The sequence below is a fragment of the Cryptotermes secundus genome, unplaced genomic scaffold (assembly GCF_002891405.2).
Source record: "Cryptotermes secundus unplaced genomic scaffold, Csec_1.0 scaffold534, whole genome shotgun sequence".
In the NCBI taxonomy this organism is placed as follows: Eukaryota; Metazoa; Arthropoda; class Insecta; order Blattodea; family Kalotermitidae; genus Cryptotermes; species Cryptotermes secundus.
This window is the reverse complement of record NW_019739956.1, coordinates 659540-686859: the sequence shown is the minus strand read 5'-3', so window position 1 is coordinate 686859 and position 27320 is coordinate 659540. Positions and strand designations below refer to the sequence as shown.

At 41.0% G+C, this 27320-nt stretch overlaps 1 protein-coding gene across 2 annotated transcripts in view; it reads right to left on the bottom strand.

Moving 5' to 3' along the window:
• LOC111872150 (acetylcholine receptor subunit alpha-like 1) overlaps positions 1 to 27320 on the bottom strand; it is a 586882-nt gene that overhangs the window by 6206 nt on the left and 553356 nt on the right. For both annotated transcript variants that reach the window (XM_023865742.2, XM_033754548.1), the window contains 3 exons: positions 8820 to 8929; positions 7704 to 7884; positions 1299 to 2246 (listed from right to left, as the gene is read on the bottom strand). In XM_023865742.2, coding sequence (XP_023721510.1) covers positions 1299 to 2246; positions 7704 to 7884; positions 8820 to 8929 — 1239 coding nt within the window. The remainder of the gene's footprint in view (positions 1 to 1298; positions 2247 to 7703; positions 7885 to 8819; positions 8930 to 27320) is intronic.

Below are 27320 nucleotides of genomic sequence, written 5' to 3'. Positions count from 1 at the left end.
AGATACCTCTGAGCCAGTAGAGGGCGACCGCGCTGGCTGAGTCGGAACTGATGGTAAGCGCCAGTACCGGTAGAGTATAGAGACTGGTAGAAAATCATAGGGGGACGCACAATAGATCAAACTGGTGGCGGTGCATGGGGAAACCCACCCCCTCTAATAACAACAACAACTCATGGAGCTGAGCCCTTCTGGAGGAGCCGCCAATTCTGCAGCTACTCAAGAATTTCCCAGCGTTTTATGGAACCCGAAGGTTCATTGTCGTGTTCACAGGAGCGGCTGCATGTACCAGAGTGAGTCAGTGGGAAGGATATCTATGGGAACTATAACTTGAGATGGCAAGTGTCAGATTTCCTTTTCTGAATTTCAGTGTTTCTTATACTGGTTATGCAACATTTACAATCTTTTTCAACATATAGTGACTACTTGTTACATTTCGATATAAATATTATGTTAAAATAAAGTAACGACGTCTTCCTTCAACCTTTGCACATGGAAAGGGACGCCCCTTCACAATTTCCAGCACGCCGCTTTCTATTTTCTACACAGCACTCAGACAGAATTAATGAAGTTACGCTTTCAGGAGCACGTAAAGAAGCTTTGTTTCCCAGAATTCCTGCGTTCACAGTTTGAGTGGACTTTATAGAAGCAACACAGCTATTTCTTACTTTATGTCTTTTAATAATACAAACTTCTAACATTCCTAGTAACGAATCTCACGTCCATATTCTTTAGCCTAGGTCGTTTATCCAGAGAATTCGTCCAAGTCGAACCTGAGGACGGGCCATGCCGTTGTGACAAGGGACCCGCCTAAGGGAGGAACATAGACTGAGGGTCTTTGAGAACAGGGTGTTGAGGAGAATATTTGGACCGAAGAGAGATGAAGTGACAGGAGGTTGGAGAAAACTGCATAACGAGGAGCTTCATAACTTGTACTATTCTCCAAGTATAATTAGAATGATCAAGTCAAGGATGATGAGATGGGCAGGGCATGTAGCACGAATGGGTTGGAAAGGAATGCGTATAGGATATTGGTGGGAAAGCCAGAAGGAAAGAGACCACTGGGAAGACCAAGACGTAGGTGTGTGGAGAATATTAAAATGAATCTTAGAGAGATAGGATTGGATGGTATGGATTGAATTAATCTGGCTCAGGATATACTGACCAGTGGAGGGCTCTTGTGAACACGATAATGAACCTTCGGTGTCCATATAATGCTGGGAATTTCTTGAGTAGCTGCAGAATTGGCGTCTTCTCAAAAAGGGCTCAGCTCCTTGTAGAATAAGGTAAATCATACTCACATTTTCGAATTTGTCTTTGTTCCTGACATGTTGAGCGATGAATCTAGCGTCCTCAATGGTCTTCTCCATTTCATGCGACGGTTTGTCGAAAGTTGGACTCTGATCGTGAGCCCCACACACTGCTGCCGCTGCACCGGCGACACATCCTATTCCAGGGCTAAAGAGGTCATCATCAGCTCCCGGAAGTGGCAGTGGGGGGTCACCGAAGCAAGGCCCATCGCCTGACGCTGCCATTTCAAAACGTGACGGAGGCAAAGCTGGAATAGCATAGTCCGCGCTATACCGTTTCCCTCCATATGACATATATTTGTCCATATCAGAAGGAACATCAAACACCCCGGTTAGAACTCCTTCTGGCGGTTTGAGTTCGTCTTCTTCGTCATCAACTGAATCTTCTGATTTAGGTCTCTCTATAAATAACACTTTTGGAAGTAACTGGATAAACAAACGGTGTACCCAGGGTCTCATCCGATGTGTTACAGGTGATCGAAAATTGACGTTGAGCACAGCTATGGTGACCACTACTGACAAAGTGACTAAAACCATGGTGAAAAGTAGATATTTGCCGAGGAGAGGAACGGTGAGTGAGGTTGGAGGAATGATTTCGGCGAGCAGAAGAAAGAACACTGTAAGTGAGAGAAGGATGGATATACAGAGCGAGACCTTTTCTCCAGAGTCTGAGGGCAGGTAGAATACCAACACCGAAAGAAACGATATACCGACACACGGGATGATGAGGTTGACGGTGTAGAACAGCGTCTTTCTGCGGAGAGTGATGTTGAAGCTGATGTCAAGATACGGTTCCTCACAGCAGCTATAGAACTTCTCGTTACGTACTGCTGGCACTCGCATGATGTCCCACTCCACCGACAGATAATAGTCCTGGAGATCGATCCCCATATCTATGGTATCCGAGTCCGAGGACTGGGAAATGTGGCGCAGATCCAGCTGTGAAATGAAGTAACACAAATTACGCTGACAAAACAGTAACGAACAGTCGTTAAAATCGCAACAGAAATCATGAGCCACTCTGTATTCAGATGTAGAAATATTACAGACAATTACGGTGGTAGGTTTAGGGAAATGCGGACATATCTTTCTGTTAAAAATCTTTCCATTGGACCCAATCTCGAAACCCCTATCTCCAAGGTTCCACTGCAAGGTGTATTTTAATATCTACATTGCAGCCTTTGGGATGAAATACCGTGCAATGAGGCAGGTGGTTGCCGGTGATTCCAATGAATCTGTTGCCTCCATCAACATCAAGACGAAAGCAATATTCACCTCCTAAATGTTTTTAACTAGCTCGATAGTCCACATAACCATTCTCGAAAATACTTGTTTCAGTCGAAAGAAATGCATTCAACTGCAGCCGATCTCCAAGCCAAGATCTTCGTAACCCCCTTCATCTAACTACCATGAAAATGTTCGGTTCGGTTGAATTACGTGAAGCTGACTTTCTGTGACGTTTGTGTCAGCCCTCTTTATAGCCTTCCATCAACTCTTTGGAATTAATTGTGAAATGGACTGAATAGTGATCCGAATTACCGCGAATTCCAAATCAGTGAAGTCAAAATTAGAGAGTTTTCACTCTATTTCAAAATTTTAGTCGCAATAATTTTGCGCATATATTTAATGTTTTGAAATATGTAAGGTTTAGTGACTACAAATTGTAGGTAGTGGCTGACCAAAAATCAATCATCTTAACATGTAATTTACATAAATTCACAAATTAAAAGAAACATTTGACGATAAAATGACCAGTGTTAAATAATTGCTTAAAAGCTTACACTTTATATGGAGCTGAATATTGTAATAGATTTGATCAACGCGTTGTCAGGCAACAACTCTGTAAACACGGTCCAATATGAAAGAATAGAGGAAGTTGCGTTTTCTGTAGATCCGACTGACGCGCCAATAGACTGGCTGGATAGCGATCACTTGATACAGTAAAACTTGGTTATAGCAACATCGGTTTCTGCGACACCTTGTCTATTGCGTCAAATATTCAATGGTACGAACTAATTCCTCATAAAGCAACTGTTCTTATACCTTGCTTAGTACGACATGCACAAATGTATCAACCTCGTATGTAACGTCATTTTCATTCCTGAATTTCTCTGATATCGTGGGAAAGTTCGATGTGTCTGCCCACCCTCACTTTCTCTACTTGCTGACGTGACTGTCCTGGAAGAATACGACCGCGGGCTGCAAGAGGAGCGTGGGTTTTATGCGAAAACAAGGGTGTGGGGTGGGACTGCGTGAATAGTGCAAGAGGACGCGGCAGGTTGTTAACTGCATTCCTTTCCTAGAATCTCGTCTAACAGGACCTCACATTGTCTACTTACCCTATAGTGTTCCTGCCTAAACCCAGAGAAGTGCAGTAGCGAAAACATGGCAATGAAAAGGAAAGTTTTAAGCATTGAAGAGAAAGTTAAAGTGATTCGTGAAATATTGTGTGTATTGTCAGTGAAAAGCGCTGTAATATGTCTTTGATATTACACATTTGGGCAATTCCACGTTAATGTTACGTTAGTCTGTACTTAACTACGTATTTCACTAAAAAATGCAACATTTTAACTCGGTTTTTGGTAGATTTTTACGTGACTAACATAAGGCTACTGTGGAAGTGCCCATTTCGGTTACAACGACATTCGTTTATAACGACACTATTTTTAGGTCCCTTTGATGACGTTATAACCAAGTTCTACTGTATATGTTTACTGTAGGTCCATGGTCTTTCCGTGGCTATGTAAGTAAGGCTAGGAACACACACAGCAACATCGGTCGTACGGAAAAATGTACGATTTTTTTTGCCGTACAACCTCCTTTTACACTAGAGCGACCAAACACATTTCTTTGCTCTCCGACTGCCGTACGGTAGATGTCGCATGTCGTCACGTATGAAAGCTAAGACTACACTTTATATTCTACTACTTGATGCGACATGAACCGTACGGACGTCGTACGGCCTATGTCGCTGTGTGTGTTCCTAGCCTAAGAGTGACAGAATTCGTTGCCAGTAACGAGTTACGAGTTGTGAGTTAGGAGTAGTAGCAACGACAGAAGTACGCGAACAAACAAGTCAGTTCTCGGTAGGAGATAGCCACGGGAAGTTCGTAGTTGAAGAAGAATTAGAAGTCAGCATGTGAGGACTTAACGTGTGATTTGAAGACTTTATTTATGTGTAATGTTTGGAGTCTGTGATTCAGTGAAACTGTTATGGTTCCTGTGTTATAAATCCGTGAGGACTACTGCAGATAGACAGACGATTTAGTGTGGCGTGATTGTAAATTGTGGAAATCAGCAATACTGTAATAATTAATTGCAGTTACAACCTGTAGGTGGTTAGTAAATCCAATTACCAATCCAAACACGGTCTTTAGTCACCCATAGACCTGAAAATATTGAATTATTGGTTTGGAAAAGTAGTCCTAAAATTCTCAGTTAAATAACGGCTTCCGTGACTCTATTTTAAACCAAGACACTAATACGGTTAGGATCCTAATTACAAATTATGTTGCTTGTTCTCTGCATTAGTGGCATTACTCTCTCAACAATGCCATCCATTTGCTGAGTATGTGTGTGCTTGTGTACCCGTATGAACATGGATTTGTGTATGCGGTGATGTAACTGAACGTGCATAAATACAGTCGAAAGCTTTTTCGTACATATTAATCTGCTTTAATATTGTGTTATAGTTTAAAGTAAGTTTTAAATGGAGCCGCATATCAAATAACCGAATTACAAGAGATGATCTTTGGATATGACGGAATTAAATTACTACCGAAATAACGAAAATATTTTGCAAAATGATCGAATTAAGTTACTGATATAGGAGAAGATCACAAAATGAAAAGATTGTACTACCCCTCACTTTCTGTCACATGTAGAGAATCATTTTGAATTTTTTTTTGCGAATTATATTGTATGCAGCTCATTTTGAAATGAGTTTAAGAATGTCCCCGAATAGGTGTCATGTAGAATGAATTTGGGGGAAGTCATGTTGCAAAAATTTCTCTCCTCTGAGGAACCGATTCCAGCCGCTTTATAGACTGAGTTACAAGTGGTTAATAAATCAGCCAACAAATTATACCACGAATTAACCAATTATTAATTAATTTACTAGTGAACTAACATTTTTATTTCACATATTTAGCGGAACTCTCTCCTTTTTCTAGGGCATTACAACAACTTTACCTCAAGGCCTTCTGTTTTCCAGGTTTAGAAATCTTTTAGGTAGATATTTGGGAGGACTCCTTGGGTGGGGATCGACCAATCGCAAGGCCTCTACCTACACAGTACCCAGTACACAGTACACAGTACACCCCCCCCCCCNNCCCCCCCCCCCTTCTTCGCTTCAGTTTATCCAAGCCCGGATCACTCACTGACTCAGTGTGGCGTTTGTTAGTTTGTATTGAGCTTGAAAAACGTGAAGAAGTAGTTTCGTAACGAACAGTGTTCAAATGAAAACATAATCCTTGCAGAGCTAAGAGAAGAATAAGGAATGAAGCAGAAAGACAAATGTGTACGAGGGCCACTTATTAATCCTGGAAATAATGTTCTGAATTCAGTGGACACGGGAACAATGAAGAAAATGTAAGATTTGACTTTTTCACGGCGGTGACTAAGAAGAAAGCAGTCCTCTGGGTTATGGCACCGTGTAGATGTGGTGTTAACCGACGTTTCGGAGGAACGTATAGCCTCCATCTTCAGGGTAGAAGGAAAAAATAAGAAAATCAGCAAGCGAAAAGACCGAGAGAACCGGTACAAGTCTGCACCGGGGGGGTAGCTTATCATTGAATCTGAAATTGACAAGGTTATGATGAAGACACACAAACATCCATAACCTATAAAGATTCCGAGCTCGCAGTAGCAACATACTTCGCTCTTCTTTACCCTTGCGGCCAGGGGGTCGTATCATTCAGGAGATGTGCCCTGCAGCCTTCTTCTGTAGCTCTGCATCTCCTCTGTTCGCCTTTCAGAAGAATAAAGTTTCGTTACGCGAAACAATTCTTCTGCCCACAGTTCCATACAGTTAAGACATTTAATATGCAGCTCAAATATAAGACACAATAAATACATGTAGATTTTTATGAAAACATATATTTTTAATTAACTTAAAAAGAAGTAAAGTCGAAATTAGAGTGATGGTGAAGCCAAGTGAATCTTCAGGGACAATATTTTGTGAAACTTAATCCAGGGGCCGCGCCATAGGTCAAGCGGTTAGTCGCTAGCTTCTCACTGCAGCGGCCCGGGTTCGAGCCCGGGTCTGGTCAAGTGGAATTTGTGGTGGACAAAGTGGCACTGGGGCAGGTTTTCTTCGAGTACTTAGGTTTCCCCTGCCAATATTTATTCCACAAAACTCTCCATCATCATAATCACCAGCGGCAGGTACAATAGGCAAATCAGTGACCGCCATGACGAGTGGACCCAACTGGACTCCACTCCCCACTATGCAAATGAAAGAAAATGAACTTAATCCAATGTAGAAGACCCAGAATTGGGTATAAGACTGGAATTCTGTATTACAATTGTAGAAAATATCGCCGAACGCAGTGACCGCGCCATCTCATGCATGTATTCTCCTCTACTGCTCGAATACTATGGTTTTGGGTTCGAATCTGACTCTGGCTGTGGACGTATATCTGTGTTGTACTGTGTAGGTAGAGGCCTCGCGATTGGTCGATCCTCACCCAAGGACTCCTCCCAAATATCTACCTATCTACACCACATCTACACGGTGCCACATCCCAGAAGACTGCTTTCTTCTTATGAAGAAAATGTCTGGATTATTTCCCGAATACACGTAAACACAGCCACGTCTTTTATACTTTTAATTAATTGTTAATTCATTTAACGGATATTTCAATTCTTCATATATCATAGCGTTGAATGACACGGCAGTTGGAGTATGGTGCACTGAAAATATGTGGAAGGGAAAGGTAGGCACCTATTTAAATGCACTATTTCTGCATTTACCTGAATGTGATGAGGAAACTCAAGAAAATATCAGTCAGAGTCTTCTGCCTCCGGGCAGAGGTTCGAAACCGTGATATTTCGAATACACTGCAGGAGCATTATCCGTTCGTCCGTAACGTTTGGCTAGATGAACTTTTTAAATTTAAATTTTCTTGTCATTGGATGTCATAAGACAGAATCAGAGAGCGACTCATCAACAGAATTAAGAATTTCACTGATAGTAAACATGTTTAGGATTAAAGATTACTGGATTCTGGTACATGACACCGTACAGTTCTATAGATCGCTACCAGCAAGCTGTGTCACACCCCAGAGGGCAGTAACCTTCAGAAATATCCTTGTCATAAACAGGAGTATACATTCGAATTTGTAAATTCTGTCCATTTGCTTTCATTAACTAAAAATGAATTGTGTGTTACCGACCAGGTATCCATCGTACGTCCAGGAGCCGAACTTCATAAAACACGTCTGTTCGTCGAAAGGGAAGTACTCGACATCAATTTCACAGAACGATTTGTAGATGGCAGGAGGTTTCCACATCACTTTCCCTGTGTAATTGAGGATTGCCTTTGTCATTATGGTCACCTCGTAGTTTCCGTCAGCACTGGAACATATTACAGATTCGTTGAATTCGTTGTCCTTTCCAGCATAAAAGCGTGATGACTGATCTCACAAAAGACTTTAGAGCTTTTAAATCATTTACCACTTAAAATATTACAGTATTACAAAGCTTAATGAGTGCACACTTAAGATTCCCTTATAAAGAAGTACACGATTTGGAAAACGTTCTGAGGCGTAAACATGAATATTTATTTAAATAAAGTTGCAAGTTCGGGAAATAAACTGCTTCATACAAACCATAATTTTTCCACCCACGTCTCTCTTAGAAGATCAATAAAGCATTAAAACAGATGCTTTAGGTCTCTTATTGGAGATACTTGAACCTACTGCCGTTGCTGAACAGGTCATCATTTCAGAACTCACGGCTAACCACAATGTCTATGTTCCTCCCCTATTGTTAGAGACCAAGTTTCACTCCCATACAGAACCACAGGCAAAATTATACAATTGTATATTCTATTTTTTTTAAACAGCAGACGAGAAGACAAATATTATTAGAAATAACACTCGTATTTTCCATACATGTAACTTGCAAGCGGAGGTGTAAGCCACGTACAAAAGTTAGTGTAAAATTGGAATTGAAGAGATCTTTTGGAGGGCCTAAACATGCACGAGGAGTAAGCTCGGACATATCGCAAAGAAACTGTGCATGAAGCCGAGGATAGCGCTGAGGCGGTTCAACATAAGTTCCAGTGATGGGCTCTTGTGAACACGTTCGTTTTGGTGACCAGCTGAGTCACAGTTAGATTCTCATAGTACATTAGGCTGCATGGAATTGATAGAAGTTCGTCGAATGTATTTACTCATAATTATAGAATCTAACATAGCAGCTGATAAATGTTGTGACAACGCGCTAACTAATTGTACGGTTGCTTGAGTGACAGACAATCAATTGTTTTCTGGTGACGTGGCACTCACTTGTTATAGAGCACAATGTCGGGCAGCCAGATGTGTTCTGACGGGACATGCAACGTCTCCACACCGCCATAATCATCAGGGTTCCACTTCAGCTTATAATCATTCCATTCCTGTAACAAACACAAACATGCATCATACGTTTAAAACAACGTCAAACCTATAATGCCCGAACTGTCAGCTACAGAACAAAGCTACTGTATATCTACCCTGATCCCGAGAAGAGGATAAGCATAACTGAAGTGACTTGCCTCTGTATCTAAACACCAAATCGTGAATGATTACAGGGACGTGGAGGTGTGGCTCCATGTATTATAGACAGCAGTAGTAGATGAAGAGCAATGGATAGCTATACGCTCTAACCAATTTTATTTTAGTCAAAGAACAACTGGAGTCAAAAGGATAGGAGGATGGGCTGGTTCTAAAGAAGGTTCGACATGATGATATTCCCTCCCTTAGAGGGACTCAGTTTCCGAGCCTCCAGTTCTGATCCAATTTCCGAAACGTCGTGTATGTCCGCTATATCTCATACAATGTATGAGATCCAAGACAATGTTCGTATAATAGTATATACAGTAAAGGGTAAAGTTGTCCCTGTGCTTAAGTTACTAAGCATTATGCATCGAAGGAGTATTGGGATGTGGATGTATAGAGCCACATTTTCTTGACTTCGGCACTAGCTGGAGTGGAATGGCCAGTCTCACGCCCCGGTAGCTTTAACCCCGGGGAATGAGCCCCCGGCATCCATTCGATAGGAGTCTGGGTGGGCCTCAGAGCCGGTCTGGATGACGTGGAGAAGAGGACATTCTTGACTGTACCGGGACTCGAACTTCGAACCCCAGATCGTCAGCCCGCAGCCAGTCTCTATACCGACTTCGCTATTCATTGCTCCTGTTCGTATGATAAATACAAATTATTTTAATAGCGCACTGTACATGCGAAGCAGGCCTCTCAAGTCATCTTCTCACATTTCACACTAACATTTCGTGCTCAATCCTAATCTCCCTTAAATCATACGAAAGTATGCATCCACGTCCAAGTTTCTTTATCACACTTCGGGACAAGCAGACTTCCACGCTCGCCAAATACAGTGGACGGAAAGTTGACCCTTTACTTTTTCAGACTCCATGGACGATGTGAGAACAGGAAGCGGCCTTCACGCATATAAACTTCGACACTACATGGATGTGAGTGTCCCCTTTCAAAGTTCGGCCGCCTAAATCCCAGAAAGACCATCTGGTATCGGTTTTATAGGAATGCAAATAACAACGAGAAATTAAATTAACCAAGAAACAAGGAATTAGCAACCGAAAGGTCTCATTCTTCCTTTCGTTTAATTTTGGAGTGGGGTGAGACTGAGTCCACTTGGTACGCCGGCCTCTATCGGGTCTACAATAGAGCCCAGGATGTATGGAACTTCCGGTGGGATTTTAATTGGAAACCGAACTACTCGGACAGACCTACCCTAGTGCCATTTTGCTCACCACTCGACATGACGTGGGAAAGAACGCGGGTTGGCGACTAACCGCCTGAGCTGTGGGACATAATTAACTTTTAAAAAGATGTGAATTGTGGTGGTCGGTGTGGTAAGTACACCAACTTCATTACCATATATTCATTTGTTCATAAGCTTTTCAAATATTTTCATAAGGCAGACTACTTCAGAATATTAATAGCGTCTCTTTCAGCAAAGAATTTTTATAACACTTCCATACTTCCATAAAAGAGTACAGAATGGTACAAGTGTGTTGTCCATACCATTAACATACCTTCCGTTCGGTCACCGAACTCATTTCTCTCTCGAAAGAGACAGTGGAGACTTTTAACTCTTCCTGAATAACCTGCCACGTATCCCCATAACCAAGTTGTAAAGTAGCCTGCCAACTGAATGTTATGACGTCACAACTCCCTTGGCCTGATACGGTTCTTAACGAGCCCCCAAGGAGCATTAAATGTACACAGAAACACTCTCCAAAATAAGACATTAGTGCCCCTTCCTTCTTAAAGTGTACATGCTCGATAAGTAAGTCTGCGACTATACAGAAAATCAAGACAGCGCTGAGATAATTTCCAGATCTCAGATATTACAAATTATCTTACGGGATCTAACAATTAAAGTACGAAAACAATTCAAACAAAATATATTGTCACTAATAAGCAGTGAACATGGTGATATTCTGACCATATGCATGAGTCACATCGCAGATGACATGACCGGCAACAACACTGGGAATTGTTTTCCGAAAGTTCTCTAAGTGCTGTAATTGTATTTTTCTGAATGTCATCAGTTGATTCAAAGTGATATTTTTCATGAATATATGCCAATAAATGAGATAAGTGCAATGGATATTCGTTCACTAGTAAATTTGTTTTGGGCTAGAATCCGTACATTCAGAATGTACTGTGGAAGACTAGGTCTGGCAGGAAGGAAGTGACAGGAAGCTGAACAGAAATCCAAACGGAAAATTGCATAATTTGAACTGTTCATGGTGTGTCATTAAAGTGAACGTATAAAGATATGTGAGATGAACAGTACTTAGTACCCAAAATACAGATAAGATAGCCACACAAAATGCCGGATAACTTCAAGGAAAGACCGGTCACGGTAGCTGAGCGGTCTAAGGCATGCACTTTCTTCGCTCGCTCGGAAGCCAGGACCGTGGGTTAAAATTCCACTCAGGGCACGAATGTTTGCGAGTGTGTGTGTGCGTTTTTCTGTGTTTGTATACAGGTAGAAGCTTTGCGACGGGCTGATCATCCACACAAGGAGTCCTACCGAATGAGTAAGATCTAGTAAACCGAAATAAAACGGAGAGTTTCATGAAGGTAGGCCAAGGCCCACTGGGGCTGTAGCTCCAAAGAAAAAAAAATCCTCAAGGAAAGAGACAACTTATGAGATCTAATAGTAGATGAGAGTATAATATTAAAATTACTTTTCGACAAATGGAATGTGATGATGTGAAATGGATTCTCCTTACTCCTAATAGAGACCAAATGGTGGCCTGCTGTGGACATGGTAACCAGTGGAGATTATCTTGATTAGCTGCGCAATTGTTAGCTTCTCAAGAACGATTTTTCTCCGTGGAGTTTTCTATGTAGGATGGCATAAAATTTACTGAACAAAGATGCGGTTCCTTCGACGAAAATACTGCTGCAGATGTTCAAAATTCTGAAGCTACAATGAGTGGTCGAATATATCTTTATGAAAGCGATATCAGTATGGTTTTGTCCTCTATTTATAACATTCGTACCACTTTTTGTTTCTGAGAACCTCTCCGTTTGAAACTTCGGCATTTTTTCTTGGATCTTATTGAAAAACATAAGCATCTTCCTCAGACACTATCATTCAAAAAGTCGTGATCTTCAAAATTCCTCACTGAGAATTCTGAGCGTGTTTCCGTTCTTCGCATTTCTTAATAAAAAAACACTTAACGAACAAAAGAATCCGAATCCTAAAGACTGTTTGACATACAACATTGTACAACTAATTAATCACGTGGTTATGTGACGCGTGCGGCCTCCGTAGTCTAGGGGTAACGTTCCCACCTCATGACTCAAGGTACGCGGGTTCAAACCCGGCGGAGGTCTTGGAACTTTTAAGGGCGGAAAATTTCAGGGAACAAGTCCTCCGGGAGGGACTTTAAGCCGTGTGTCCCGTGTCGTAGATTTACGGCACATAAAAGATCCTCATGTCTCTAGGAGACCTCTGAGCAAAAATTAGGCGAAGTTTCTCGCCCAAGTAGTTTCCAATTCCTCCGGTAGATGGGGAAGTATCGGGGACCACTGCCAGAGAGGTGGCTGATCTCGCTGGCAAGATGGGGCTTATAGCAAGCACCAGTACCGGAAGGGCATGGCGACTGGTAGAATATCAAAGGGGGGCGTACAATAGACTATTAGTCGCGGTGCATGGGGAAACCCACCCCCTCTAATAATAATAATAATAATAATAATAATAATAATACGTGACACCTCAACTTGCCATTATCGTCAGCTGCTATATCTTACTTCCCACCATTTTATGGAACCCGAAGTTTCATTACCGTATTCACGACAGCCCTTCACTGGTCCCTATCCTGAGCCAGATCAGTCCAATCCATACCATCCCAACCTGTCTCTCTAAGATCCATCTTAATATTGTCCAACGACCTACGACTTGGTCTTCCCAGTGGTCTCTTTCTTCCGGATTTCCCATCAATATCCTATATGCATTTATATTCTCCCCCATTCGTGCTACACGCCCTGCTCACCTCATCCTCCTTGACTTGATCATTCTAATTATACTTGGAGAAAAGTACAAGTTATGAAGCTCCTCATTATGCAGTTTTCTCCAACCTCCTGTCACTTCATCTCTCTTCGGTCCAAATATTCTCCTCAGCACCCTGTTCTCAAATACCCTCAGTCTATGTTCCTCCCTTAATGTTCGAGACCAAGTTTCACACCCATACAGAACCACAGACAAAAATAAATATATTGATCCTGTCTGAAGCTAAGCAAATATTCTGGCCGAGAGGTCAGGAGTTGCAAGGCAGACAACTTCTCTGCGATTTCATGTACACGTTCCCTTTACTATTCCCTATGGTGGAGGTAGAGGCATTTCGGCTCTCATATAGACTGACGTCACAGCAGCATACTTTCATGGGGGAGCAAATGGAACAGCTAGCAACATTCTGTAACAGTTTAGAATTCGGAATGCATGTAGTGCAGAGATGGCAAAGATATTTGGATTTTCTTGCTACACCAGAGCTGCACAGTTTCCCCTTGTATATACAAGTCAGCCTGTTTACTTCGGCCTTACGAGTAACATACACATTCCAAAATTTTTGGAACTTCATTCTGCTTTAAATATCAACAATTAATTACATTTATTTTTCGAACTTTTCAGGAAGAGCATACGACACAAACGATCCGACCGGCTTTTGACCACAATAATATTATGTAAGTTTTGAGGTTTTCACGGCGATGACTATGAAGAAAGTCGTCTTCTGGGTTTTGGCGCTGTGTATTCTTCATTTGTCTGACGTTTCGGAGGAACGTCAGAAGAAATGAAGAATACACGGCGCCAAAACCCAGAAGACGACTTTCTACAATAATATTACTTTGATAATTTCAAAATACCGTGCAGAATAAGAGATTGTGCTCATTCTTACAAATTTCCGCGACACCAACACTGTAGAAAATTCAATTCAAGTTTTAACTAAACTATCGTGACCTGTTCTTTCTCAGATAACCGGCCATCAAATAAACTTTCCTCATCCCAAGATCAAACACTTATTTTCTCTGCAACTGAGCTCCATTATAATAGATTCACACCAATTTCGATCTCAGTTTCCTATGAGACAGACGCCAATGTTCTAGTTGAAGTGAAAAGGCAAGGAACTCAAGCATAAGAACAAATAAAACGACAGAAGGAAAATGTCTATTACTTGAGGTTGGTGCTTCCACCGCAGAACTGTTTGGTTGCCCTTGGGAAGAAGAAATATCCCACCACGAACGTCTATTTATGCCAGGCTATGAGTGGAGAAAAGAGTTTTCTTCTTCAAGGAAGTTGATAGAGAAGATGGCACACAAAGCCTTCTCCTATTCTCAATCAATGCTCTTCCCCAAGGACCCATTTCCGTGCACTTCCACGAGATGGGGTTTCTATTTCAGCACCTCAAAGGGAATTCATGATAACATTTCCAGTGTGCACACATTCTTCCGGGTTTTATAGGATGATACAAGAGTGAACAGACGTACTCAGACTGCAGTACGCATTTTCTGTTGGCAATTATACTTAGGCCTACCTTGTTGGTCTTGTTGGAGAGGTTATGTTGGAACATTTACAGTATATATCTTCACATTAACAACAAATTTCAATCTCACTTATTTAAACCAAGTACAGATGCAGAATATCGCCCTGAAATAAAATGAATTAATTTACTTCAACAACAATTTCTTTATTTACTTTCGACTAATATTTATATTTCATTAATAATATGTTAGATTTGAGTTTTTCACGGCGGTGACTACGAAGAAGGCCGTCTTCTGGGATGTGGCGCAGTATAGATCCTGTGTGAACCGACGTTTCGGAGGAACGTATCATCCCCATTTGCAGACTGACAGTCTGCAACCAACTGCTCAAGCTGGTTCCTCGCTCGCGGATTTTCCTACGATGCAAATGGAGGCGATAAGTTCCTCCGAAACGTCGGTTCACACAAGATGTACACGGCGCCACATCCCAGAAGACAGCATTCTTCAAATAAATGTTTGTTCTGATAAGCATTATTCAATAACTTTTAAACAAATGTCCAATGAACATTTACTTCCTTCAAATAAGCATTTGTCAAGCTGTTATCATACTTCCCTTTTAATATTGCACTTGTGTGATTTTTTCAACAAAAAAAAGAAAGTCACAATTTCCCGTTCCATTATGCGGTACATAGGGATCAGTCCAGACAATCCATTCACACTGCTCAGTCTAATTTTTTTAAATTCGCTTAGTGCGGCTGGAGTCCAGCTAGGTCGACTCGGCACGGCGGCCACTGATTGGCCTATTGTAGCCTGCCCCGGGTGATTATGATGATGGAGAATTTGGTTGAATGAAGATTGGCAGGGGAAACCGGAGTACTTGGAGAAAACTCGCCCCAGCGCCAATTTGTCGACCACAAATCCCACTTGACCAGACCGGGGATGGAACTAGGGCCGCCGCGGTGGGAAGCCAGAGACTACGCTCAGTCTGATTTACTGACAGCGTCGCTAAATAAGCGAAAACGATTTTCATTTCTGCATTTCGGTTGAATAATTTCCACAACGAAAAATTATCTATATTAATGATGTAGTTCTTAATATGTTTTATATTTTATGTTATTTCAAAATGTTTTCTACAATGAGCCGTTTATGGGAAGAATGACGAAGCCTAGATTTGAGATATACACAAAATAAATATTATATTTAACCGATAAGCATTAATGTCAAATTTGTTAAGATATCTTTGTGTGGATGCCAATATTAAATTTCATAGAAAGCCGTTATGTTGTCTTGAAGCTTAAACATGTGGGCAGATATATTATCACCAACTATATGTCAGTTTTGTGCATTTTGTTCGAATACCACATACGAATTTGTTTTATAATACGGCAATGTAAAACAAACCTCTGTACAAAAATAAGGAGAGTAGATTTTCAAACTCAGCTACAAAAAAAGTTTTATACTGAAGGTTCCTATATCTACACACAAAGCTTCGTAAATACACGGTTCTTCGTCTACAAGTAATACTCATTCAGCCGTTGAGATATTAGCCTTCAAGAAATCCTAAGATTCATCACTGTCATCTACAAATCCCACTCTTCATATCTGCCCTTAGACACTCCACTTCATGTAATCCTAAGGATTTGGTCTCCCGAGTTATTCTCTTGTTCACATTTTCATTCCTTCTTTCCCCCTTTCTAACTGCCTACCTAAAGTTCTAGTATTTAGAAGTGACAGTCCAAGAAAAGCTGCGCAGTGGATGGGCAGGTCCATTCGTGAAAGTTGAGGGGTGTTGTGATTAGTCATTCGTCTGCATTCAGTGCGAGCAGTATCTCAGTACCCGCCATCTGACTCTCCCAACAGAACCTGGCGAAGAGCACAAATCGTAGGCTCTACTGCATTCAGGGGTCTTCTGGTTTGCATCTCGCCTCTTTAACGACTGTCTTTACAGGATTTAGGCAAACTCCGATGTGACGTCATGGATGTGGTCCTCTCCTTTATTTGAATTCACAGTCGTTTCACACTGTATAACTATTTACTTCAAGTATCCGATGGAACATCATTCGTCCAGTCGACCTCTTAAGGCGGCCGTACACCAACTGCGTCAAGACAAGCATCAAGACATGAGACAAAAGACGCAGTCTTGCTTCATTCGTGATTCGTCAGCACTAAGCTCACGTCAGCATCATGACTCAGACCGGTGTGTGGCGTTTTTCATAATCTCATTCGTTTTAACTGTGCTTCTTTCTTTGCTTCATATCGCAGACATCGTGTCTTGACGCATGCCAGTGTGCGGCCTAACTTAACATCTCTAGCAACTACGTGTATAAGATTCTACTTATGTGGTGACTACACTTCAAATCTCATTCGGAGTAGTGTTACTTCAGCACAAAGGGAGCATATATTATAAGGGTAATAAAACGAAGGGGCGCATATGGGAGAGATAAGAAATTCATCGGAAAACTTCTAGGGAGGAGATACTTGACAGTATTAAGCGTTGCATGAAGGATAATATTAAAATTAATCTTAAAGAAATAATCTGAGACGAGATAGTCAGAAAGACCATTGTATATGTCTATGTATAGTGAAGTGAAGNTACTGCCACCGCGCTAAAACCCAATTTTAGTATACTAAATTATATATATATATATATATATATATAGAAAAGATCCTGGGGGACTACAAGCACACAAAACGAAGAGTATAGTACAGATGGATGGGGCGCTAGAAAGAGGATGTTGACACCGATACAGACGTGAAGTTTCCTTCTCTGAGATAATGTACTTTGAACTTTAAAGTACTATATTCGTGGGAGGTAAAGTAAAGTAAAGCTATCCCTGTAACAGGCCGTGGAGGCCCATAGGGTTGTGAGATGTTGAGGTCCCAACATTTTCTAGACATTCGGCTCACAGATGGCGGTAAGGTTGTCAGCCTTACGCGCCGGCCGCGCTTTACTCCCAAGATATTCCAAGAATATTCCTGGTACTCATTTCTGTTAGGGGCTGAGTCGACCCTGGGGCCATAGTGTGGCTGGAAGGATTAGGTAAATTGAAAAAAAAATCCAATTACTTCATCGGGATTTGAACCCGTGACGGTGGTATACAGAATAATTTTTACTCTATATGCAACCATCAGGGACATCATTAGATTCACCTCTGTTGTAAATATTTATTATTTTACTTTTTATCGGTTGTCTGGCCTACAATCTAAATTATATCAAACAGTTCACTTTAAGATAGGCCAGGATTAATTCTCCGTGTTCGCACGTTGGAGTTCTTCAAAACTGCATTTTGTGATAGCTCCATGATTTATCTGCATTATTTGTAGCTGTGTTCAGGTTGACATTTCAATGTACGTAAAATATAAAAGATAACCTCAGAGCAGACATTGGTGATGCAGACTGTTTGCATTTAATTAGTGTAAGTGACACGGTACTGCGCAAAAAGTAATTTCATACTTGAAATTTGAACCACTGTTTTCTTTGTCGAAACGTACCAAATTTACCACAGAAGCAATGTTCATAAATGAAGAATAATGGGAATGTGATATCTGTCTGTCTGTCCATCCGTCCGCAAACTTCTTATTCTACTAGTAAGATTTGAGGTTTTCACGGCGGTGCCTATGAAAAAAGCAGTCTTCTGGGATGTGGCGTCGTGTAGATGTGTTAACCGGCCAGCGCTGGTTCGCTCGCCGATTTCTTCTTGCTTTCTACCCTGAAGATGGAGGCGATACGTTCCTCCGAAACGTCGTTTAACACAATATTTACACGGCGACACATCCCAGAAGACTGCTTTCTTCTTATTTGTATAGGTTCGATTAAAAGAGGCATGGAGATCTGTGCTAAAACCAGTCGAGAACATTTGGATTTTTTTACTCCTGTATCCTTTAAACGCCGGACTATTGAAATAGTAGTAAGCTTGAGCTGGCCGGAGTTTATTTAAATGCCCGCTGCTGGTGCGCATTTAAATGTCCGTTGTTACTCTGCGTTTAAATGTCCGTTCCTGTTAGGACGCTTAAACAATTTTAAGCATCGTGTTTAAAAATGGTGTATCTAACATAATTTTTATGATAAAAGGATGGAATTAACTTTGTTTGTATCACCAAAGAACATAGTGTCGCGTATTATAAAGGAAGATTTGAAAAGTTTTGTACAAAAAATTATATTATTTTTTCAATTTTTTCTTTTAATTTTGTTACGTACTGCAAAAACATCTTCCCAGTTCCTCACAGAGTTGTTCTGCATTATAAATTAATTTCTGTTGGTAACACTTGACAAATTTTAGCAGACCCATGTGTCATAAAACAGATGGAAGCAATAAAATCATTTGGTTCTCTGCTGGGAAAACTTACATCTTGTTACACCCTTCAGATTTTCGAATCTTTTGCCTAAAGGACAGAAGAATGAAAGCATGGCTATTCAAGAAATGGTTAGAGGGGTCCCTTCTTCAGTGCTAAGACCTTCCGTTATAGCTGCAAGAGATTATTGCCCTTTCTATGAGCCTGAACAGACAGCTGCGTTCGTGGCTGAGATACAAAGAGCGATCTGTTTTCTGTGCGTTCGTAGTGACATCGAATACTGTAGTTTCATTTCAGCCTATATATACATCAAGCAGATAACAAAAAAAAAATTTACAGCGAATTTTACTATATATTTTTAACACATTAATCTGCAGAATCTGCAATAAAAGTACCGGCTCGTGGTGAGTTTGGGCGTAACTTACACGTATATTCTTTTTTTCTGTTGTTCTCTTAGGTATAATTTTAATTCCTCTATTAGGGTTTTACTCAAGTCTGTCTAGTAATTACTAGATTTAAAAATAAATATTTAGGACCGTGCATGCGCTTCTACTAGCGGCGTGTGCGCGCGCTTCCACTAGCGGAGTTTAAATGTCCGAATGGCCAAAACTGGGCACTTTGGCCACGACGACTATACTCATCACTGGCACAAACGGGGCACTTCGGACGTTAAATGTATTACGAAGAGTGTTTTATGCAAAGTTCAAATCAGAAGTGCGTCTTTATTTTCCAACAAAAACATTTCGTACAAAAAAAAAAAAGAAGCAGATCTCGTGATTTCAGCCCTCATGGATATCCTGTGTACAAAATGGGAACATATATTTAAAATACTCATATATATATATCACCGTTGTTACTTGAAATAGCCTATTTTAAGCCATTAGTAACAAAACATAAAAAGTTAGCATCCACAAATTTAAAAACAAGAGAAAACAACAAAAGCGAAAGCGCCAGAACTCTCATAATATGTTTGCATTTCTAGTTTCGTTTTACTAATGAAGATATCACCAATTAAGAACCTGACTTCGTAAACAATTCAAGTGTAATTACGTAATATTAGTACTTGCCACTTTAGGTTTATAATTGGATAGCAGGCTGCTGTGAACCGTCTGCTTGCTACCTCATCCACTAAGCCGAGAAAGAAAACATCCTTCCTCTTGTTTCTCTTTTGTGACAGACGAACAGTTTGCCGTCAAGTAAAAATCAAGTAAGATCTAAAAGTTTGTGACCATGGTATATTGCCCCAAGTATCATGTCTTTGGACATTATCCACCGTCTTGTCTACTTTTTAAAAAATTGTCCTGTTTCTTTTTCAAAACACAACTTTTCAGAGACTGGATTCTGTCATCGTCCTCAGGTAAAACCTACTCAGTTGGGTCCAACAGAATCCAGTGTCCGAAACGCTGTGTTTTGTAAAAGAAACAGGACGTTTTTTTTAAAAAAAGTAGACAAGACGATGGATAATGTCCAAAAATATAACACTTGAAGTAAAAATCGGTTATAATATTAAATTGCACTTTTTATCTGACTTTGTGTTCCACATACCTGCCGTCTTCTCTTTATTGCCACTAGATGTTTCGGCCTAATCGTGTACGCCTGATGATGGCTGGTTACGCCGAAACACGCGGTCACAATAACGAGAACATTAACTGACGTTGCACGTAGACGGTAAAAAAGAGGATCGCAAAGTAAGAATCAGTTAACTTACTACTTTTTAATATTAACAGTCATTTAAATCGAATTTCCAGGAGATACTGAATAGAACACAAAGGAAGCAAAACGCTTGAGTTTCTCACCAAAAGAAACGGAAAACTCTCTGGCCTCAAATATATCAATGTGCAGAGAAGATTGAAGACGAGAAATTGACAATAAGTGCTTGGGCGAGGAAGGGACTGGAAGACGTAATCCATCTCGGATTGGCAGAGGCTGTGACGAAAGCGAAATGCTAAGTGACCGTCAAGCCGGTCAAGACTTCCTGGAGAGGGGCGGGAGGGGGGCGTTATTGGCAGGCACTGCCGCAGAAGGATCGTAACTTCGTTTTGTGACCGGCGCAGTGGCATTAGTGCTGTGACTGATAGCGGCGGCAGCGCATTCCCAGAGTTTAATCACTATTCACCTATAATGCTCTATCAGCCAGTAAACTTTACATTTTCCTCGTAGTTTTATTGCTCAAAATTGTCATCTTTACTTACCTTCAAGCACAATTATGAGCCACATTTAAAATCTATTTCATTTTTTCTCAAAAATGATATTTTAAATCATCATTCATAGTTGTGCTTTGTGGTAAATGTAGATAACATTTATCAGAGAGTAAGTTTACGCAGAAGCCGGTCACGGTAGACGAGCGGTCTACGGCATGTACTGTCTTCGCTCGCTTGGAAACCGGGATCGTGGATTTGAATCCCACTCAGGGCATGGATATTTAGTTTGTCTGTGTCCGTTTTTCTGTGTTTGTGTACAGGTAGAGACCTTGCGACCCGCCCAAGGAGTTCTACCGAATGTGTAAGATTTAGAAAAACCGAAGTGAACGGATAAGTTCATGGAGGTAGGCCTAGGCCCACTGGGGCTGTAGTGCCAAGGAAAAAAAAAGTGTACGCAGTAATTATGCGTTTCATTAGTTTTCATAACACTACTTTCTAGGTTCTTACTTCTTTGGGGGGGCACGCGGTGACGTAGCTGGTTGAGGCACTATGCTACAAGCAGGAAGGTTGCAGGATCGAATACCGATGAGGTGGATTTTTTCAATTTACCTAATCCTTCCAGCCGCACTAAGGCCCTGGGGTCGACTCAGCCTCTAACAGAAATGAGTACCAGGAATATTCTTGGGGGTAAAGAGTGGCCGGCGCGTAAGGCTGACAACCTTGCTTCCATCTATGAGCCGATTGTCTAGAAAATGTGGGAAGCGCAACGTCTCACAACCTTATGGGCCTCGACGGCCTGTTACTTTACTTTTACATTACGTTATTACTACTTAGTTGGTGATTGTACTGAACACAGACGGATTATTGAGGAAGGGTTACCATTCTATTTTGATGTAGGCCTATAATTTGTCTTGCCGCTAAGTTTTCAATTACAAATACAAATTCAGAAGCGTGTGTCCATGCTTTGAGATGTGGCGACATAGTTTTAGAAGGCTGCTCTCCAATGTAGGGATCATATGTTCCCAAATACTTCGTGGCCATAAGCAACGCTACTGACAGCGACTTTACTGATTGTTTCTGTTCCGTCTGACCTCACCGTAGGCAAAGTTGAATATAAAGGCGTGTGTGAACACGTAAAGCACTTACGCTTTCATTCGGCCCTGTTCCCTTTCCTTAGTGAAAGTTATGAATAAAATCGTAGTAAATTATTCAACTGTTTCTCTGGTACTTTAAAATGGCTGAGCGATGCATTCCGCGGCAGGTAAACTGCTGACGAAGAAATGCGGACAGTAAAGAAAGGAAGTCAGAGAAGATTGGACAAAAATTATTCATGAAGTATTATTAGGGCGAATAAGTCAAGGGGGATAAGACGGACAGAGCACGTAACAAGGTGGTAACAGCAAATTCAAACAGCATTTTAGCTGGAGCATCTGAAGAGAAGATGCCTCATGGGAGACCTAGATGAAGATGGGAGAAAATATTAAACGGGGCTTTAAAGAAGTAGGTTGTCAGTATGGACTGGTTCTTGCCATGGATTGAGAACAGCATATTATACTATACTCCTTGGCTTTTAGTCTGCAAGCGAACTATACCGACCGAGAGACCGCTGCTTATCGGCGAAGTTAGTGCCAAATTTGCGGATAGAGGTTGTCGCGTGGTCAGCGCAACGGATTCCCACGGCCGTTAATTTCGGTTTTCTAGACCGCAGCCGCTATTTCCCTTGAAATAACACCTCATTTATCCTCATGAGGCTGAGTGGACACCGTTCCAGACCCACTACTTCTCATAAAATCTGGTACGTCGGGAATCGAACCCGGGACCTCTGAATCTGTAGTCAGGAACTCTAACCATTAGACCACAGATGCGGCCAGGGAGTAGCATAGGCGGGATTATGTGAAGACGGTGATGAATAAACAAGTTCTATAAAAGACGTGTAATTTCTTGGCCACCGGAGCGATTACCACATCCTGCTCCATAAAATTAATTAGTTACATTTAGCGGCCTACATTGGCAATATATAGGTCCTGGACCAAAAGAAGTGAATTACATTTTGTCGTACTTGGTCTTAAGAAATGCAGGACCTTATAACTGTGACAAGGCGTGCAGGAGGATAACTGTCCACGGGGTTTCAAATTTCTTTAAAAAGATAGAACATTTACCTTTATTCCCACATCCAGAGCAGTACGGGGTCTCTCAAACTTCCCATTCAGTTGGCACCCCAGGGTTACAGCAGGCGCTAGAGCGGCTAAAGCATAAAGCCTCCACACCTCTATAAAGAGAGGCCACTAGACTTCACGACCCTGATACATGCCTAGCCGCCACTGGCGCTACATGTAGGCCTCCTGATGAGGCCAGTGAATATACAAAACATGATATTAAACATCGGGACAAATATTCAAAATATTTTACAAATTACGCAAGAACTAAAATGAAGTTGTGAAGGGGAAGGCGGAGGCTTAGGATGGTATAAAAGACAAGCATGAAGAGCTAGACAGAATCTTGGACTTCATAAAAACAGGCCTTAACGACGTAACTCTGTGAAGTTTATGATAATTGCTTTCATCACGACTTCTGGCCTTACGTAATGAAATACCAGTACGTGGGGTTTCACAACGTCTGCTCTTAGAACAATGAAATATGAAACGAATAAAAAAGTACAGGCAAAGTTCTCCCTACGCTCACTCAATTAATCACTAAGGTATGAAGATGTATGGGGGAGTGGAGGTATAATTATTCCATTTTTGACCTTTGCAATAGGCGAAGGTGAGTGGTCAGATTTATGACCCTGCTGCTTTACCCCCAAGAAAAGAGGTCAAGTTAACCAGTAGATATGAGGCTGGGTGGACCCCAGAACAGGTCCGGACGTTGTGGAGAAAGGAAAAATCACTTTCTCTTTGCCGGGAATCGAACCCCGGTCGTCTAGCTCGCAGCCAGTCGCTATACCGACTGATCTATTCCTGTTCTGTATGAAGTGACTAAAGATAGGAGAAATCAGATTATTCATAAGCAGAGTTGTTAATCATTTACAAATTTGAATGTTCGGATTCAGCTAGGAGGACCGATATACAGTGGATACCATTTTGTGTTGTGACGCCGTCTGCGCAGCTCATATATTGACAACATGCGAGCAGAGTCAGTAGCATTCATGTAAACGCCAATGAAAATGTGGGCTGAGAGGAGAATAAGTTTTCAGTGGTGACTTACACGAAATTTAGGCCACGCCATAGCTCAAGCGGTTAGTCGCTAGCTTCCCACCGCGGCGGCCCGGGTTCGATCCCGGGTCTGGTCAAAGTGGGATTTGTGGTGGATGGACAAAGTGGCGCTGGGGCAGGTTTTCTCCGAGTACTTTGGTTTCCCCTGCCAATCTTCATTCCACCAATTGCTCCACAATCACCCTCACCTATCATCTGGGTCTGGCACAACAGGCCAGAAGTGGCTGCAGTGCAAGGGACATAGTCCCACCCCACTGGCAATAAAAAAAATACACGAAATTTATGTATTGTCGTGGTAAATATTATGTCTATATAGCATGCTTATAGTCAAATCAATATAAAAACAGCTAAATTTTTTAAATGCAAGTATTAGAGACTTAAGTACTGTCGTTTATGTCAGAAAGAGCTTTTAATCAATTAACTTACCATATATAAACCATAAAACCTGAGATTCGTTTAAACTTTAAAATAAGTTAGTCCAATCGAACCTGAGAGGTTAAAAGTATCGTATATCGTTTTCTGTTCTTATTCCAATGTGAGTTATGGAACTTAAATTGAAATCGATTACGAGATATCGCTTTCATAATTCAATTTGTATGCATGTCCTACATCTCTTATAATGTTAAATTAAAAATTAAATCCGCTTAGTGGGGGGCGGAGTCCAGCTAGGTGCACTTGGCACGTCGGCCACTGATTGGCTTATATTACCTTCGCCGTGTGATTATGATGATGGAGAATTTGGTGTAATGAACTCTTATAATATTACTTGAAGCAAAATCATTTCGTCGAGCTCATGTGAATAGTCTAAAATCAGTACCATATTGTTTGCTACTTTGTTCAAAGTATTCCCAACAAAACACAGCTTAATTTACTGGAAATATATGAGAATTTGCATAGTGTGCACTTGTTTATTTTATTTAATTTGTTTGCCGGTCTAGAAAACCGAAAATAAAGGCCGTGGGGATTCGTTGCGCTGACAACGCGACACCCTCTATCCGCTAAAGTTTGCACTAACTTCGCCGACAAGCGACGGTCGCTAGGTCGATATAGTTCGCTTGCGGACTCAAACCACGGAGCTTGTTTTTTTATATACTTTGTTTTGTATTATTCCCTTTATATATAGTCTTTCCTTGTCTGTATCAGTGTAAGATCTACTGCCACCGGTTTAACACCCAATTGCAGTAAAATGATAATAATAATAATAATTCAATTCGTGTTTATTTACCTCCAAACTTAACAGCACAGAGGCCAATTAGTATGCTAGCACGAACAGAGAAATACCCAAAAATAATTAAAAAAATAAAATACAAAAATGATAGTCTATATTAATTACAAAGCATGAATAGAGATACCGAAGCAAACATACACAGACAAAGCCACAAAGTGAGAATTTGAGTTTCAAATAGAGCAGCATACAACAATAATAATGATAATAATAATAATAATAATAATAATAATAATAATAATAACGAAATTAATAAAGTTTCGTAACACTTAATAGACAAAGCATCTCGTCTTCAATTTATTACATTTCGAATTTCTTACATTATCTTTACATTCTCACAGCCTAAACGATTCTATTTTCGATATTGATGTCTCCTTGAATAACTCAAAGAAGAAGTTCAGAAGAAGTCAGCTCTAAATGGGGTCAGTATACATTCTAATCCATAATTTCAGATAAATTTATACAGGATACAAGCCGGAAGGTCACAGGTTCAAGTCCCGATAAGTTCATTGCATTTTTTCAATTTATCTAATCCTTCCAGCCGCACTATGGCCCTGGGGTCGACTCAGTTTCTAACAGAAGTGAGTACCAGGAATATTCTTGGGGGTAAAGGGCGGCCGGTGCCTAAGGCTGACAACCTTACCGCCATCTGTGAGCCGATTTTCTAGAAAATGTGGGAACCTCAACATCTCACAGCCCTATGGGCCTCCACGATCTGTTAGTTACTTTACTTTAGTTTTTACACTCAAATAATTACGTTCTCATTTGAGACACGAGTGCTTTAATTTCTTAAGATTTATTTTAGTGAACAGGTTTAGGAATCATGTGTCACTATTTTCTCAGTAACAAACTTTTGAATTAAAGGGCCAATTATTATGAAATTCGATATGAAAATTTGTCATTAAAGGTGAGCTCGATGAGTTAAGTTTTTAATTCTCACGCTCAATAATATCAGAGAGAGCAGACTTGCGACTTTCTCAGACAGCAGAGAGACGGTCAGCACTCCCTTAACACAGCTCTTTTCCAACCCGCCTTTGCTTGTATCGGCGCAGTCGGAATGGTGCTATCCCTGCTACACCTGTTTCTACCTTAGGACAGTGTATGATGGCCACTGCAAGTTGTTCTTACAGATCAAACTAAGGAAGATCGGTATAGGTACGGGAAACTAGCTGGGTCGGTTTGCATGAGCCTCAGGGTAGCGATGCCGAAGAAAGCGTTTTTCTGGGAGTTGAACCAATTGACGTTTATTCACCTGCTAATTCACCACACTGTTAAATTAATGTAATCTTAGCTTTAAGTTACAGCGTTACACTATCGGCTAGCTATGTCCCGGAGCGTGCAAGGGTCACGTCCGTTCAGTTCGGAATATTATGAAAGTCTCCCTTTGTGGAATGGCTTGCACCCCCACGCCGGGAATTCGAAAGATGGTGTTGACATATACATTTTCATCCCATCTTCCGTGGGAAGCTTGAAGGAGGCAACCCAATCATACTGGCCCTCATTCACAGGCAATTGTAACAAGCTCTGACCTGTCCTTTTAGGCGCGTCCGGTTCCCTGTACCCGAGCTAAATTTATGACTGATCGTAAATGTCATAACTCCGGACTTCTTGTTTCTGCCAGAATCTAGAAAATTTCAACATAAACACCGTATTGCACGTCCCAGACAATGAAATACGATATTATAGATCACGATGCATTTCCAGTAATATCGAAACATAAGACTTTTGAAATTTAAATTGCCGAGAATTAATTAGAAATAAATTTCATGGTCCTCTATAATCATCCAAATAAATAAGGGCTCAGAATGATCAGCGTCACTAGAAAAAGATAGAATACACACATAGTGGTTAAGGCACTGCTGCCTGTCAGCAATTAACCACAGTTTTTTCTCAGACAGCAGGA